This window comes from Balaenoptera ricei, chromosome 13 (genome assembly GCF_028023285.1).
Source record: "Balaenoptera ricei isolate mBalRic1 chromosome 13, mBalRic1.hap2, whole genome shotgun sequence".
Lineage (NCBI taxonomy): Eukaryota > Metazoa > Chordata > Mammalia > Artiodactyla > Balaenopteridae > Balaenoptera > Balaenoptera ricei.
The window spans coordinates 83,021,582-83,038,464 of NC_082651.1; the positions used below are offsets into that span (position 1 = coordinate 83,021,582).

Sequence of the window (16,883 nt, forward strand, 5' to 3'; positions counted from 1 at the left end):
TGAACCCACCTGACTTAGCCATGACTTCCTTGTTTTTCTTTAGTTTATAAAAAATGTAACTCCAAAAAATTGTATATATTCAATATCAACCACTAAAACTATAAAATTTTGGAATAGTTTAAAGGAAAATAGCCAAGATAGAATTTAGTACTGGCTTTCACCCATATTCAGTTTTTTCCTTTACTACTGAATTACTCTCAGTATCCTTCCCAAGTAGTTTGACTTAAATCTTTGTTTTACTTGAAATTGAAATGGTACTTATCTCTTAGTAACTACTTAGGTTTTTCTGCTATTGCTATCAGTTTATCTCCTTGTTTAGGTTGTTTGAGTTCATTAAAGGAAAGGTCCTAGCTTTTCTCTGGAAGCTCCCTTCTCTCATGGCTCTTGCCTGTCTCTCCTCATTCCACAAAAGAGAAAGAGTGATAGCTGAGTGGCACTAAAAAGCAGAGTCCTCTTTTTTCATTTTGTAAGAATGAGAGAACGCTGCTGTACTCTTTTTATTTTCTGTCCCTCCTACTCATACCTTTTTTTTTTTTTTTTTTTTAATTCTCAGCCTTTCACCCAGTCATGGCTTTATTAGTTCACAAGTCCTTAGATTCAAGATTATTTTCCTAAAGTTCTGGAATCTCTTGAGTAGACTAAAACAGCTAAATTTTTAAACAGGATTTTTGGATAGAGATTTATGCTGTTAAATTATTACAGTGTTGGTTCGAGGGACAATACCTTTATAGCACTAAATGTTTTCGTAGTTTCATATCCAGCTCATTTTCATAAAATCATTTTATATCTGCTATCCCAAGTAGAGCGGATCTCATTTGTTGAGATCTAGTGTTATCCATGTGAACATTTTGTTGTGACTTTGTATGTAGTATATTATTTATAAATTACATTCTTATGTGATTAACACTTTCATTATTCCTTAGAAATATTTTGATAACAAAAATTTAAATTTCTTAGAGGAGGTATGTCCTTTGGATTTCTCATTCCAGATTTTAGTTTTCTGTTATTCTTTAGTGATCTTGTTGTATTATTTTTCTCACCTAGTGCTCAGGTTTTGTTGTCGTTCGTTTGTTTTGAGACTTGATTCTCTAGTTAATATGCATTTTTGGAAGTAGGACTAAAAATCCTTACAATTGAGACAACACTGCCTTTGTATACACAGTGCTAGAAAGAGTTGTTCAAATGAAGATTTGAATATTATATCCCTCTTTCCTTTGACTTCCATCTCTTGTGTTCAGAATTGAATTGCCAGAGGGAACAATTGTGCTATCAACATTTAAAAGTATAAATAACAATCTGTAATATACAGTTGTGCATTTATTGCCCACTTCCACTGAGTAAACTGGACTTTCAGGCTATAAGAGAATCCCAGTAACCCCTATAAATCCTGACTGCCAGCTGGCAGTTTTTCATGAGGTAAGATGCTGTGTGAGGTGGAGAAAGGAGTCTCAGGTCACCTGAGTTTCCCTCTCTCCAAATCACTACCCCTTCATTGGTTAGAGTACCTTATTTTATGCCGATACTTGGAGCTCTTACCTAAAACTAGTATTTTGATATGGCTAGCCTTACTTTTTTACCAGTTACCATTTGCACCCAGGTATGTAGTAGTATTTATTTATTTATTTGTTTACTGGCTGTGCCTTGTGGCGTATGGGATCTTAGTTCCCCAACCAAGGATCAAACCAGTGCCCCCTGCATTGGAAGCTCGGAGTCTTAACCACTGGACTGCCAGGGAAGTCCCTGTAGTATTTAGTTCAGCAAACATTTGGAGGCCTTCAGTCCAAAGGACTGTGTGAAATACCACTTGCAGGTAACAGAGACATAAAGCATGTCGTACTGGCTCTCACAGATTTTATGTTAGTGAAGGAAACATATGTCCACAACTAACAATATACATCTCTTAAAAAAAATAGGTTTGGAAGAGAAATTTTGGAATGAGAGTGTCTCTCCTCCTTACTTGTTTATTTACCTAAACTTTGAGACATGAAAGTCATTTTAAAGAAGGAAATTGGTTGTTTTCTAAGGTGGATTGTAATCTATTCTAAATGGAAAATTTTGTTATTGTCTTTTTATTCCAGTGAATGGCTGGTTAGATTAACTAAATTGAAGACAATTTAGATTCTTCACTTCTAGTTTTGTTTTCACCTTTGCTTTTATGTTAAATTTGGTTTTCCATTGTACTGACTTTATTCTCCAAATGAAAATGACTTCTTTCTCCCTCTGGTCCCCTCTCCTCCTTGCCCTCATCCCTCAAGTCTTCCACCCTGTGGAGTGCTCCTATTGCCGGTGTGAGAGTATGATGGGTTTCCGGTACCGATGCCAGCAGTGCCACAACTACCAGCTCTGCCAAAATTGCTTTTGGCGTGGCCATGCCAATGGCCCTCACAGCAACCAACACCAGATGAAGGAGCATTCCTCTTGGGTAACTGCTTTGTCTCTCAGTCTGTGTCCCTAGCGGTTATCTGTTTCATCCGTAACAGCACCAGGGCCACTTCTCTGATAGATGCCTATCAAATAAGGATGTGATGTCATAAAATATTAACCCTTACATTTATGATGGGGCTTGCAGATATGTTGTGCTTCATCACTTGATTTGAAAAGCAGAGTTTTTAAAGTTTTAGGAGATGGAGGTATTATGACCTTTGACGTGGTCCCTTTTATTCAGTAAAATGGAATGTTGCAGTGCTCCCTTTCCCAGTGAAAAGTGTCTCCTTTTAAAATTGTACAAGGGGGTACCACCCCCACCCCAGAAGACTTACTCTCTGAGCTTTAAGGAAGATTTAAAGTTCTTTTTTTCAAGCAAACTTTATTCATGCTTATAGGGTTTAAATGTTGCAGAGAAAACTGCATGAGATGAAGGAGTTAAATTTTTACCTCTCTAAAGTTGGGTAAATACTGTATTTTACAATTGCCACGCTGATGTCTTTACTTTCAAAAGCAATCTTTTAAATAACAGTATTTGGGTAGAGGTCAATGTCTGATTTTTCTGTGGTGTTTATAAATCATGTAACAAGTTTAGCATCAATCATTTTTTCTTCCCTTCTCTCAGTTTATTTCCAGAGTTTAAAAAATGTCATATTTTTATTTCCTAAATTGCTATAGCCTTGCTTTAAATCCTTTTCCTCTAGCTTTTGTTTGTTGGTTGGTTGGTTTGCTAAAAGGTAGAAAAATATATAGGGTCATAAGTATAATTCAGGATCTAGGTTCTTAAGCCCGGTCATCCTACTAGACTTTAAGTATTAGAAAGCTTCAATAAGCAGGGTTTTTTTTCTATTTTCTTTTTTTTCCTAGTTAACCATCTTAAAACTTAACCAAGAAAAAAGCAAATAAGTTTATATCAGGGATTAGTTAAAAACAAGAAACAAACTTTAATCAAGTGTATACTTTACTTCCTACATCTCTGATAATGTGTTACAGATAATTTTTTATTAGATGGCTTTTCAGTTACAGCTAACCCATAAAATTTTGTTAAACTGAACCTCCTATCCTGGGTCTTGTGTTGTAAATTCCAATATTTTTTTTGGTTGAGGAGTCATTATTTTAAATTTTTTAAACAAGCAGAGGGAAAACAAAAAATAAAACCCAGTAGTTTATTCTCTTTTTCATTGACTAGAGAGAATTTATAGATTTTCAAATTGTTACTTTTTCTTCTTCTTAAAGTACAAGTATCCCACTGTATTAAATGACTTATTAATATTTTTCAACTGTTTTTTGTTTAGAGTCTAACTGTTTACACTGAGAAAGCTCTTTGCCTTATTACCTTTCATAATGATTGGATTCTCTGGAATGTATCTACTGAAAATTCTCTTTCTAGATGTTGGGGCTAGGAGGATGAGGAACTTCTTTTTCACCTTAGTTTGAACTTGCTCATTTAGCTAATTTAAAACCCTTATAGAAATGGGAATTTTACATTTATTTAAAGATAAGTGACTGTTTGAATATTGCTTTATGATTTACAAAGCAGTTTTTCATATACTCTGTTGATCTATAACATACATAAAGGAAAGTACAGAAATCACAAGTGAATTCTTATATTTCTGTTTGATCTTCACAACACTCTTGTGAAGTAAGTCTTATCGCCATTTATTGTTATTTTTATTTCAGCTTTGTTATTTTTTTCTAGTTTATTAATTTATTTTTGTTATAGTGACTTAAGAGTTCAGGAAAAATCAAGTATTATCAGCATGCATAATTTTGAAGCTGGTATCATAAATGTATTAGTTCTGAATTTTGATGAGTATTTGCATTATGATGGTAGATGCACATTGGTAAGGTCTTTTACGTGTCTCTGTGTGACTTGTTTTTAAGACTAGGAGTGTGTGCAGTGCCCTTGTTCTTTGAGGAAGATATGGATGAATTTTGAGGCTGTCGTGGGTAAAGAAATTTCCACCTAACAAAAAAATGTGTAATCAGTTTAATAGTAATTTCTTTGAAGTTTGTCCACTGTGTTTGTACTAAAATTTTGAATGAATGTTTCTCTGTGTTCACAACAGATGAATTTAGTGTGCATTTAACCAGTTTGTATATGAATTTGCATTGTAGATTTGATATGTGTAGTGTTGGTGCTTGGAAATTTATTTTGATTTTTCCAAAAGTTCTGTTTCATGTTTTATCTAAGTAACTATGCAGTATAATTCACCATTCTTTTATTCATCAATCCATTCATTTGCCTTTATTATAGAAAAAAATGCCATATGGTACCATACCTGTAATTCATTCTGTCCATTCATTATTTATTCAAAAGATATTTTTTGAGCACCTGCTATGTCCCAGGCACTGTAAGAGGCTTGTGAGATACATCTATGAACAAACTAGACAAAGATTCCTGCCTTGGTGGAGCTTAAGTTTTAAGGGTGTTAAAGAGACCACTAGGGCTCATCAACATCACTGTTTTCCTGTTCTTGCCGGGCACACATCTAGACTACATTTCTCAGCCCCACTGTATCCAAAAGGACCATGTGAATAGCTGTTACCAGTGGAACGTGATCAGAGTGATATATGTCTTCCCAGAACAAGACAGTTAATAACTGGGTGCCTTTTCTGTCCCCTCTAGCAGCTTAGTGGAGAGAATTTCATTAGGACCCAGAGAGGACGAAACCATATAATGAAAGGAAACTGGGTCCTTGAACAATGGGTGGAGAGGAATATCCCGCCAACCTGTGTGACTCTGATGGAAGCAAGGGAGAAACTTTGTGTTAAGCTACTGAGGTTTTAGTTTTTGCTACAGTGGTTGGTACCGGAAGTGGAATTCTGTTAAAATAAAACCTTAAAATTTGTTTCATTGGCTTAGCAGTCAGGTAGCATGCTGATGGGGACACTGATGTTGGAGTTGGGAAAGACAGAAACGCAGGTTCTGCAGTGGTGCCCAATTTGGTAGATTTGTCATCCATGATAACTTGGAAGACTTGCTTCATGCCAAGCGAACTCTAGGCCAAACGTTGGAAAAGGTTAGAGTGTGTGTTGACTCTTATTGGTAAGGTATTACATGAAAGAGATGAGCTTAGGAAAGAATTGGCTAGTTTTCAAGCAAAAAATGAAAGGGAATAGAGAAAGTTCTGAGAGTTGGGGCAGTGAAAGGAAAAACAGACTATTTCTAGAGAACAAGAGATAAGAGTTGAGAGAGGTTTTGAGCATCAAAGACCTAGTAAATGTTCTCAGTTGAAAAAAAATGTGACAGTCCTGTGGCAAAGATCAGATGAAGTGTAGCTCTTATTGGCTGCTCATCAGAATCATCTTGCTCCCACCTTCATAGCTTCTGACTTAATGGGTCCAGGGTACACGAAACCTGGACACAGGCAGTTTTTGAAAGTTCTGTTTTGCAGCCAAGATTCTGTTTTGCAGCCAGAGTTGGAAACTGCTGACCTATTGTTTCATGTGGCCTCCAGGTAGCTTCTGTTAGTTGAAAGCAAGAGGCATGGAGGCATGTCTGGGGAAGAACTTTGTGTGTGGTTACTGGCACATGGAACCGACTGGAAACAAATAGATCAAAGGCCTGCTAAGTTTTTGAGGGAATTCTGTTGGCAATGGAACCATGAGCCTGACTGTTACAGCTATAAAATCACTTTTTAAGGACCCAGAACTTGCCCTGGGAAGAGGTGGGTTATGAAGGTTTTACGGCCCCTCAGGAGGGCGTGCCAGAGCCCACATGGCCAAGGAGAATATTTGATAAGGAAGAACCTTCTGCTCCTGTCCCACTATTGTATATTGGGACTGGGGAGAGCAGGTGCAAATAACATGCCTTTTCAGTTCATAGGTTGTGTCTTAAGGAGCTGCACGTGGTCTTGATGAAGGAAACTGTGCCAGAGCCAGAGGTCCTGCACTTGTAGTTAGATGTGCTGACTGAATGGGACTTCAGGTTTGCTTCTGGGCGGTGGGAGAGGTTTGAGTGTGTTCTTTGTGTAGTGAAAGTGAGCAGAAAGATATTTAGTGATTAGAAGTACTTACCAGTATCCATGTTTTCCTTTTCTTCTGGATATATAACTAGATTATATAGCCATCCTCCTTGTAGCCGGATGGGCCTTATGACTAGTTCTTACCAATGGAAGAATTTGTTTGGAAGTCATCTGTGTTACTTCTGGGTCAAGGTAGTTTAAAGCAGGTGTGTCTTCTCCATTCTTTCTATCTCTGCCCTTCCCACTCCCTATGTACACCAGCCCAAATGAAAGGATCTCTGTTAGTTAACAGAGGCAGAGTCCTTAGATGAAAGGAGGCTGGGTCCCTGAATTCATGGATCAGAGCCCCTCTGCCAGTTTACACTGGACTCTCACATGAGCAAGAAATCAGAAAAAGGAATCAAGGGTAGGAGTGGGGATAGTCTTATAGGCCTTGTTGAAAAAGTGAGATTTGAGCAAAGTCTTAGATGTCTGCCTGCAGACATCTGGGGAAGAGCAGAAGTTTTCAGGATCGTGGCCATACAGCAAGAGTGTGTGTGTGAATTCAGGGAACAGCAAAAAAGCCAGAGTAGCCAGAGCAGAAGGAGCCGCAGGAGAGTTGTAGGGAGGGGGTCAAAGAGGTAACGGGCCTTGTTGGCCATTGTAAGGACTTTGGCCTTTACTCTGAGTGAAAGGAGGAATCTTTATAGAGTTTTGGGTAGAAAATAGCTTGAGTTGATTTATATTTTAAAATGATCAGTCTGGATGCCATGTAAAGAGTAAACAGTGGAAGGAAAAGATAGAAGCAGACCATTTCAGAGAGATGATTGCAGTAATTAAAACAAGATATGATAGGATGTTAGCAGTAGAGGTGATGAAAAGAGTTGAATTAGGATATACTTTATAAATCTGCTTCACGGGTCAGATGTGGCTTGTGAGAGGAAAGGAGTCCAGGGAAGCTGTAAGATTTTGTCCCAAACAGTTAGAAGGATGGAATTGCCATCAGCTGAGATGGGGAAGGTTTGGGCTAAACATCATTTAACAGTGATTAAAAAAAACCAACCACAACAACAACAACACTGTATCAGGATCTTCCTCCAAATCTGAATCATTTAAATATGGCAATAAAAATCCTACTAAATATTATGCATGGTTTGAATAAAGTATTATTTTTAAAAGTATAATTTAATAGAAAACATGATAGTCTCTGTGACTGAATGAACCACTTAAACCACTGAATGAACCACTTAAACAGAAGTCCTTGTTCAGATCATAAGGCTGGAATGGTCGACAGGACCCACCTCTGTGTGGGCCTCTGAATGTGGCTTGTGCTTTTCACAGCGTGGAGGCATTATTTTAAGAGAGAGCGTCACTGGAGGAAGCATCTGGAGGACCAGCATCTGTGAGAGCTGTGGGGAAGCTGCAAGGCCTTGTCTTACCTGGCTGTACAGTTATGTGGCAACATTCCGCCATATTCTGTTGGTCACAGTCTCTAAGGCTGGAGGGAAGGAGAAGGGACTTCACCTCATGATGCTGGGGTGGCGGTCAAGTCCATCACAGTGGAGCAAGGGTGGTGAGAGAGAGCCCCGCAGTTATGTTTGGAAAATACAGTCTGCCACCCAGAGGATAAAGCCTTACATTCTGATCAAGGATTTCCATTCAGCCACGGAGACTATCATGTTTTTCTACTAAATTAGTACAGTTCAGTGGCATTAAGTATATTCACGTTGTTGTGCGACCATCACCACCATCCATCTTCGGGACCTTTTCATCTTCCCAAACGGAAACTCTTAACCCTTTCCTGATACGCAGGGAGGGCTGGAGGTAAACAAGACTGCTCCCATTCCCTGCCTTCCCCCATGCCTTACATTCAGGTGTGCACTTATTCTGGTCTTCACTTTACCAAGAGAAATTTGACCGATCCCTGTGTGGTTACTACTCCATGGCAGGAAGTGTGTATGTGTATACACAATACACTTGTACCACAGTACAGTTTGTTGTTAGTAGAGGTAGTTATATAACTTAGTTGATGATATGGAAATTTCACCTTTCTTCCCAGCAGATGGCAGACTCCACCTCTGAACAAAGTTACTTATCCCGTTCTTCAAAATCTATAAATGACGAAGTATTGGATTTGTTTAACAATCTCTATCAATATTATTGCTTGTTTTTTTTTTTTTTTTTTAAGTAAATGTTAATCGGCAACTCACATATGTCCAGTGTAGTTGTTTGGGCACTGATGATATTAAATCATTTACTTTAAGGAGTCGGAAAATTATGTTGTTATAGACTTGGAACAATTAAGACTGTTGACTTTGTCAGAAGCGATGTTTCATTTTCATGTGATCAGCATACCTCTTCTCACATCTCTAGAATTCTAAGAGATAATGTGTATTCACTGAGGAAAAGGTACACTTCTTGGCCATGCCCCTGTTCAGTTCTAAATAGTTACATGTCATAGTTAAATAGCTACTTCGTACGTTGTGCAAAACTAGGCAGGAGGACTACTTTTTTTTTTTTTTAATAGTTTAAAATTTTTATTTATTTATTTATTTATGGCTGTGTTGGGTCTTCGTCTCTGTGCGAGGGCTTTCTCCAGTTGTGGCAAGCGGGGGCCACTCACTATCGCGGCCTCTCTTGTTGCGGAGCACAGGCTCCAGACGCGCAAGCTCAGTAATTGTGGCTCACAGGCCCAGCTGCTACGTGGCATGTGGGATCTTCCCAGACCAGGGCTCGAACCCGTGTCCCCTGCATTGGCAGACAGATTCTCAACCACTGCGCCACCAGGGAAGCCCAGGAGGACTATTTTTTAAAAAGGCATAAGACAGTATACCTACTTGTAGCAAGTTACAGCAGGAGGTAAGATACACACATGAAGAAAACCCAAACAAAAGCTACAAAATCTAGTCCCTTAGGTCAGTGCCCCACACTCCTCAGAAAAACTGCTGAGACTTGCCCACTGTGGCTCTGACCTGTTTTGTTTGGGGTTTTTTTTTAACATCTTTATTGGAGTATAATTGCTTTACAATGGTGTGTTAGTTTCTGCTGTATAACAAAATGAATCAGCTATACATATACATATATCCTCATATCCCCTCCCTCTTGCGTCTCCCTCCCACCCTACCTATCCCACCCCTCTAGGTGGTCACAAAGCACAGAGCTGATCTCCCTCTGCTATGTGGCTGCTTCCCACTAGCTATCTGTTTTACATTTGGTAGTGTATATGTGTCAGTGCCACTCTCTCACTTCGTCCCAGCTTCCCCTTGCCCCTCCCCGTGTCCTCAAGTCCATTCTCTACGTCTGCATCTTTATTCCTGTCCTGCCCCTAGATTCTTCAGAACCTTTTTTTTTTTTAGATTCCATATACATGTATTAGCATACGGTATTTGTTTTTCTCTTTCTGACTTACTTCACTCTGTATGGCAGACTCTAGGTCCATCCACCTCACCATACATAACTAAATTTCGTTTCTTTTTATGGCTGAGTAATATTCCATTGTATATATGTGCCACATCTTCTTTATCCATTCATCTGTCGATGGACACTTAGGTTGCTTCCATGTCCTGGCTATTGTAAATAGAGCTGCAATGAGCATTGTGGTACATGACTCTTTTTGAATTACGGTTTTCTCAGGGTATATGCCCAGTAGTGGGATTGTCTAAGCATTTCTTTTAGCCCCTTGTCTTAATAGAAATTTAGCTTTCCTCTAGGTGTTCCACTTCTCTCACAGCCCTTTCAGGTGGTGGCTATCTATTCTCCCACATCCACATGAATTTTTAGGGTTTGGGAGGTGAAATTATTGTTAGGGTGACCGTATAATTTAGCATATAATCCAGACTCATGTGAGAGTGGAAGGGGACACTGTTAATTATGCAGGGACAACATGCGTAAACTGCAATTATCCTGGGTAAACTATTTATGGTCACTGTTTTAGTTTTCTTTTCCTGCATAATAAATAACCATAAACTTAGCAGCCTAAAACAACAGAAATATGTTATCTAGGTCAGAAGTCCAGGCAATGGCATGGCTGGATTATCTGCTGTAGGTCTCACTGCGTTGAAATCGAGGTGTCAGCTGCTGAGGCTGTAGCTGTCATCTGGGCTTGAGGGTCCTCTTGTCATCTCACTGGTTGTTGGCAGGATTCATTTCATTGCAGCTGTGATAATGAGGTCCCCGTTTTCCTGATAGCTGCCAGCCAGGGGTGACTCTCAGCTCCCAGGGGCTCCCCGCAGTTCCTTGACATGTGGCCCTCATAGGCAGTTCACAGCATGGATGTTGGCTTTCTTCCAGGCCAGCTAGAGTGCATCTCTCTGAAACCTCTTCTGAAACCAGCCAGAAAAAAATGGTGCTTTTAAAAGGCTCACCTGATTAGACCAGGCCCACCTAGGGTAATCTTCCTTTTGCTGTATAACATAATCAGAGGAGTGATCGTTTATCATATTCACAGTTTCCACCTACATTCAAAGAGGAAAGGCTGATACAAGGATGAGGATTATCCTCAATTATAAGTTGAGGGTCAGCTTATAATTCTGTGAATGCTGTCACCCTGGTTATTTTCCTTCTTGCATTCCTTCCTGCCACTTCTAGATCTTTACACCCTGAATCTCTTAGATTAAAAAAAAAAAAATGCAAGCAAGATGCTGCTTTGAGGATCATGTCATTTTAGCCCTGTTATCCTTCTTCTTTTCTGGTGGTATTATCTCCTTCCTTTCTGGACATACCCCTTCACTGCTGGATGGATTGGTACCTGATTGATGGCCACCTCATGGTGATTTCTGCATCTCTGTAGGCAAACCTTTTAAGACCTTGGCCACATGGTTTCTTGACTTCTTCAACTCTGACACTCTTCTTCTCCACTGAACATCAGACATCTCCTCCCTCAGTTACACCCTGTACCTTTTCACCACTTCCAACTGCTCCTACTTCCAAAATCACTGATTTTGACATCCTATTCTCCTTTGATATCCCATTATCATTCCAGTTGACTTTTCAACCACTCTCACTAAGATCATTTTTTAATCTCTTTCCAGCCTTTTATCCATTGATCTGTCTCCTCTCTATCCATCATTCCTTGCTTCTTTTTTCTTCTCTCCTTACCATTTTAGATATGGCCCTTCATTCCTGTACCATAAATTCCATTGTCCTGTGACTTTTTTATCCATGTTTCTGTCAACTAAATTCATGGATGAACTAATTTATCTGCTTTCTCTAGTACTTCTGGAGAAATCCATACAATAGGACAGATTAGTATTACCTTAAGCTTCATGATCACCAACTACATGTTGATGCTTTGCATTGCAATCCTGTTGCATTTCTCTGATCACCTTGCTTTTCCATTCTTTGCAATGGTCAGTTAAAGTCATAAAGGAGTAAAGTCTCCATTCTTTTTAAACAATCTACCCCACCTCTTCCCTGTCTTTCAGTAGATGACCTCTTTTCTTACACAGAGAAAACAGAAGCCTTAAGACAGGAACCCCCTTAACTTTCTGCTGCCAGCTTCACTAACTCATTTATACGTTTATCCAGCAAATTCTAATTCAGTACCTGCTACCTTGCAGACACTGTTCTAGGTGTGGGGTTACTTAGAAAAGGCTAGGACAAAGTCGGTGCCTTCATGGAGCTTACGTTTTAAAGGGGACAGATGGATAAAAACATTTTAAAAACAAAATCCCCAAAATAAGTGAACAAGGAAGATATCAAATGATGATAAGTTCTATGTAGAAAAGTAAAATGATAAAAAGATGACTAAACAGCTCCTTAGGATATGGTGGTCAGCAACCTGCTGAAACTGACTCAGGAGGAGACAGCAAATCTGAATAAATCTGTGATAAGTAAAGAGATTAAGGTAGTGATAAAAAAAACCTTCCCACAAAAGGCGGGGCCTCGATGCCGTCACTGGTGAGTTCTACCGAACATTTAAAGAGTTAATACCAAGCCTTCACACATTTGCCAAAATAGGAGAGGATGAACACCTCCCAACTCATTCTGTCAGGCCAGTGTTATGCTGATACCAAAACAAAACCTAACAAAACAAAAAAGAGGATATCAAAACAAAAGAAATTACAGACCAATATCCCTTAGGAATGTAGCCTCAAAAATCCTCAATGGGGCTTCCCTGGTGGCGCAGTGGTTGAGAATCTGCCTGCTAATGCAGGGGACACGGGTTCGAGCCCTGGTCTGGGAAGATCCCACATGCCGCAGAGCAACTAGGCCCGTGAGCCACAACTACTGAGCCTGCGTGTCTGGAGCCTGTGCTCTGCAACAAAAGAGGCCATGATAGTGAGAGGCCCGCGCACCGCGATGGAGAGTGGCCTCCGCTTGCCGCAACTAGAGAAAGCCCTAGCACAGAAACGAAGACCCAACATAGCAATCAATCAATCAGTCAATAAATAAATAAATAAATCTTTTAAAAAAAAATCCTCAATGAAATATTAGCAAACCAAATTCAACAACATATAAAGAGGATTATACATCAGTTTATGACCAAATGTATATTATCCCAGAAATGCAAGGTTGGTTCAACATGCAAAAATCAATCAATATAATACCATATTATTAGAATGAAGGACAAAAATACATGATTATCACAATAAATGTGAAAAAGGAATTTGACAAAATGCAACCTCCTTTCATGATAAAAATCAAGCAGCAAACTAGAAATAGAGGGTAACTGCCTCAATCTGATAACTTTCTTCAACATCTGTGAAAAACCCTTAGCTAATGTTACACTTAATGGTGAAAGACTGAAAGCTTTCCCTGTAAGATCAGGAATAAGACAAGCATGTCTGCTCTTGCCGCTTATATAAACATTGTACTGGCTGTCCTAGCCAGGGCAATTAGGCAACAAAAAGAAATAAAATGCATCCATATTGGAAAAAGAAGTTAAACTCTTTATTTGCAGACCACAAGATCTTGTATACAGAAAAGCCTAAGGAATACATACACACACACACACACCCACACAACTATTAGAGGTAATAAACAGGTTCAGCAAGGTTGCAGGATACAAGATCGATGTACAAAAATTAGTTTTCTTTTTTATTCTAGCAATGAACAATCCAAAATGTAATTAAGAAAATAATTTCATTTACTGTAGCATCCAAAAGAAGAAAATAGGAATACATTTAACCAAAGAGGTGTAAGACTTGTACACTGAAAACTACAAAAATCATTGAAAGAAATTTTAAAAGACCTAAGTAAATACATAGACATGCACATTCATGGACTGGAAGATTTAATATTATTAAGATGGCAGTACTCCCCAGATTTATCTACAGATTCAGTGTAATTCTTAGGGAAATCTCAGCTGATTTTTTTCATAACCTTATAAGCTGATTCTAAAATTCATATGGAAATGCAAGGGACCGAAAAAAGCTAAAGCAATCTTGAAAAAGAACACAGTTGGAGGACTCACACTTCCTGATTTCAAAACTTACGTCAAAGTAACAGTAATCAAGACAGTGTAGTATTTGCATGAGGATAGACATATAGATTAATGGAGTAGAATTGAGAGTCTAAAAATAAGCTCTTACATTTATTGTCAGTAGATTTTCAACAAGGGTGATAAGACCATTCAGTAGGGAAAGAATAGTCTTCTCAAAATATGGTGCTAAGACAATTGGATATCCACATGCAAAAGAATGAAGGCAGATCCCTGCCTTATCCCATACAATAGATATGATATTAAAAGTATGAGCAACAGGAGAAAATAAATTGAACTTCACTGAAATTAAAAACTTTGGTGCTTCAAAGGATACCACCAAGAAAGTAAAAAGACAACCCACTGAAAAAGAGAAAATATTTGCAAATCATATATCTGATAAGAGACTTGTATCCAGAATTACAAATAATTCTTACAACTCAGCAACAACAACAGAAAAACACCAAATAACCCAATTTAAACACGGGTAAAGGGAAGGTAGAATGATGGTTACCAGGAGCTGGAGTGAGGGGGAAAAGAAAGGGAGTTGTTGTTTAATCAGTACTATAGAGGTTCAGATTTGTAAGATCCCAGAGTTTGCAAGATCTGTTTCACAGGAATATGAATATACTTAACACTATTGAGTTGTACATTTAAAATGGTTAAGATGGTAAATTTTATGTGTTTTTTACCGCAATTTTTTTAAAGTTAACTTTAGAAGAAAACGGGCAAAGGATCTGAATATACATTTCAGAAGATATACAAATGGCCAATAAACATGTGAAAAGATGATCAACATTAATTAGTCATTAGGGAAATGACTAATCAAAGCTGCAGTGAGATGCCCCTTCACACCCACTAGGTTGGCTGAAATAAAGACTGACGATAACAAGTGTTGTTGAGAATGTGAAGAAATAGGAACCCTAATACACTGCTGGTGGGAATGTAAAATGGTGCAGCCACATTGAAAAAACAGTTTAGCAGTTGCTCAGAATGTTAAACAGAGTTACCATGTGATCCAGCAATTCCACTCCTAGGTGAGAATTGAGAATTCTCCTTTGAGAGTTGAAAATATATGTTCACAGAAAAAATTGTTCATGAATGTTCATAGCAACATTATCCAAAATACCTCAAAAGTGGAAATAAAGCCAAATGTCTGTCAACTGTTGAACAGATAATCGTGTTATTTCAACATTATGGAATATTATTAGGCAACAAAAAGAAATGAAGTACTGGTACATGCTAAAACATGGATGAACCTTGAAAATATGCTAAGTGAAAGAAGCCAGACATAAAAAGTCACATAGTGTTTGATTCCACTTATATGAAATATCCACAGTAAGCAAATGCATAGGGACAAAGTGGATTAGTGGGGTGGGCAAAAAGAGTATTGGGTTTCTTTTGGGGGTGAAAAACATCTTCTGAAATGAGATATTAGTTATGGTTACACAACTGTTTTAAATATATTAAAACCTCTAAATTGTAACTTTAAAAGGGTGAATTTTATGGTATGTGAATTATATATCTCAATAAAGCTATTAAAAATTGGTCAGGGAAAGTGTTTTTTAAGAAGTGACATTTGAACTGAGATTGGAATGACTAACTTGAGGTTGGTGGTTATGAATTCAAAGTCAGACCAGTCAGCGTAGTTGTATATTTTACTTCCGCCCCCTCATTGTGTGGGTAGAGGAGCAGAGTGGGTGGAGTTGGGGTTTTGACAGAGGAGTGTGACGAAGGAGGAGGGTTGGCGAGAGAGGCTGAAGAGTATGCAAAGACATGAATGTTGTAATGGGCTGTGGAATATAAGTCAGTTGAAGAGAGAAATGAGACCATGAGGGAGACAAGGAACTGTGTGAAGGTAGCAGGCTCGGTGGAGACGGGTCCCATCGGCGCTGAAGTATTGTTCGAGGGCACTGGAAGGAGTGATCTAGAGAGACAGAAGTTGGTATGAGAGCGCAGTGCTTGACATGGAGATGTTAGATAATGTGCGGTAATTGGCAATACGGTGTTCTAGGACGTGACTTGAAGCTGGTGACCCACGCAGAGTGGGGGAACGTTGTTGTAGGAGAGTTCAGGGAAGGCCACTGTATATGCTCCCTGAAGCTACTGTAACAAATTACTGCAAACTTGGTGGCTTCAAACAGAAATTTATTCTCTCACAGTTATGGACACCACAATTTTATTTTATTTTAAAATTTATTTTATTGGCATATAGTTGATTTACTATGTTGTGTTAATTTCTACTGTACAGCAAAGTGGTTCAGTTATACATATATATACATACACATTCTTTTTCATGTTCTTTTCCATTGTGGTTTATCACAGGATATTGAATATAGTTCCCTGTGCTCTACAGTAGGACCTTGTTGTGTATCCATTCTGTATGTGATAGCTTGCATCTGCTAATCCCAAACTCCCAGCCCATCCCTCCCTCACCCCCCTCCCCCTTGGCAACCACAAGTCTGTTCTCTATGTCTGTGGATACCATCATTTGAAATCAAGATGTTAGCAGGGCCATACTCCCTCTGGAGGCTCCAGGGAAGAATCCATTTATATTAGTCAGGGTTCTCCAGAGAAACAGAGTCAATAGGGTTTACAATTATATAAGAAGTGATTATTATAAGGAATTGGCTCATGCAGCAGTGGAAGCTGACAAGCCTCAAGATCTGCAGGAAGAGTCAGAAAGCTGGAAACCCAGCAGAGCCAAGGGTGTAGTTCCAGTTTGAGTCTGAAGGCCTGAGACCCAGAACTGATAATGTAGTTCCAGTCTGAAGGCCTGTAGGCTTGAGACCCAGGAAGAGCAGATGTTTCAGTTCAACTCCAAAAGCAGAAAATCCAGTATCCCGGTTCAAAGGCAGTCAGGCAGGAGGAATTCTCTCTTACTTGAGGGAGGGTCAGCCCCTTTATTCTGTTCAGGTCTTCAACTGATTGGATGAGGCCCACCCACATTAGGAAGACAAATATGCTTTACTCGGTCTACCAATCTGTATGTTGATCTCATTCAGAAACACCCTCACAGGAGCACTCAAAGTAATGTTTGATCGACTATCTGGGCACGCTGTAGCATAGGTTAAGTTAGCACACAGAATTAA

General features: G+C 38.9%; 1 protein-coding gene across 25 annotated transcripts in view; it reads left to right on the forward strand.

The window, feature by feature from the left end:
* The window catches only part of DTNB (dystrobrevin beta), a 253,014-nt gene that overhangs the window by 89,857 nt on the left and 146,274 nt on the right, over window positions 1-16,883 (forward strand). For all 25 annotated transcript variants that reach the window (XM_059893472.1, XM_059893473.1, XM_059893466.1 and 22 more), the window contains exon 8: window positions 2,256-2,422. In XM_059893472.1, coding sequence (XP_059749455.1) covers window positions 2,256-2,422 — 167 coding nt within the window. The remainder of the gene's footprint in view (window positions 1-2,255; window positions 2,423-16,883) is intronic.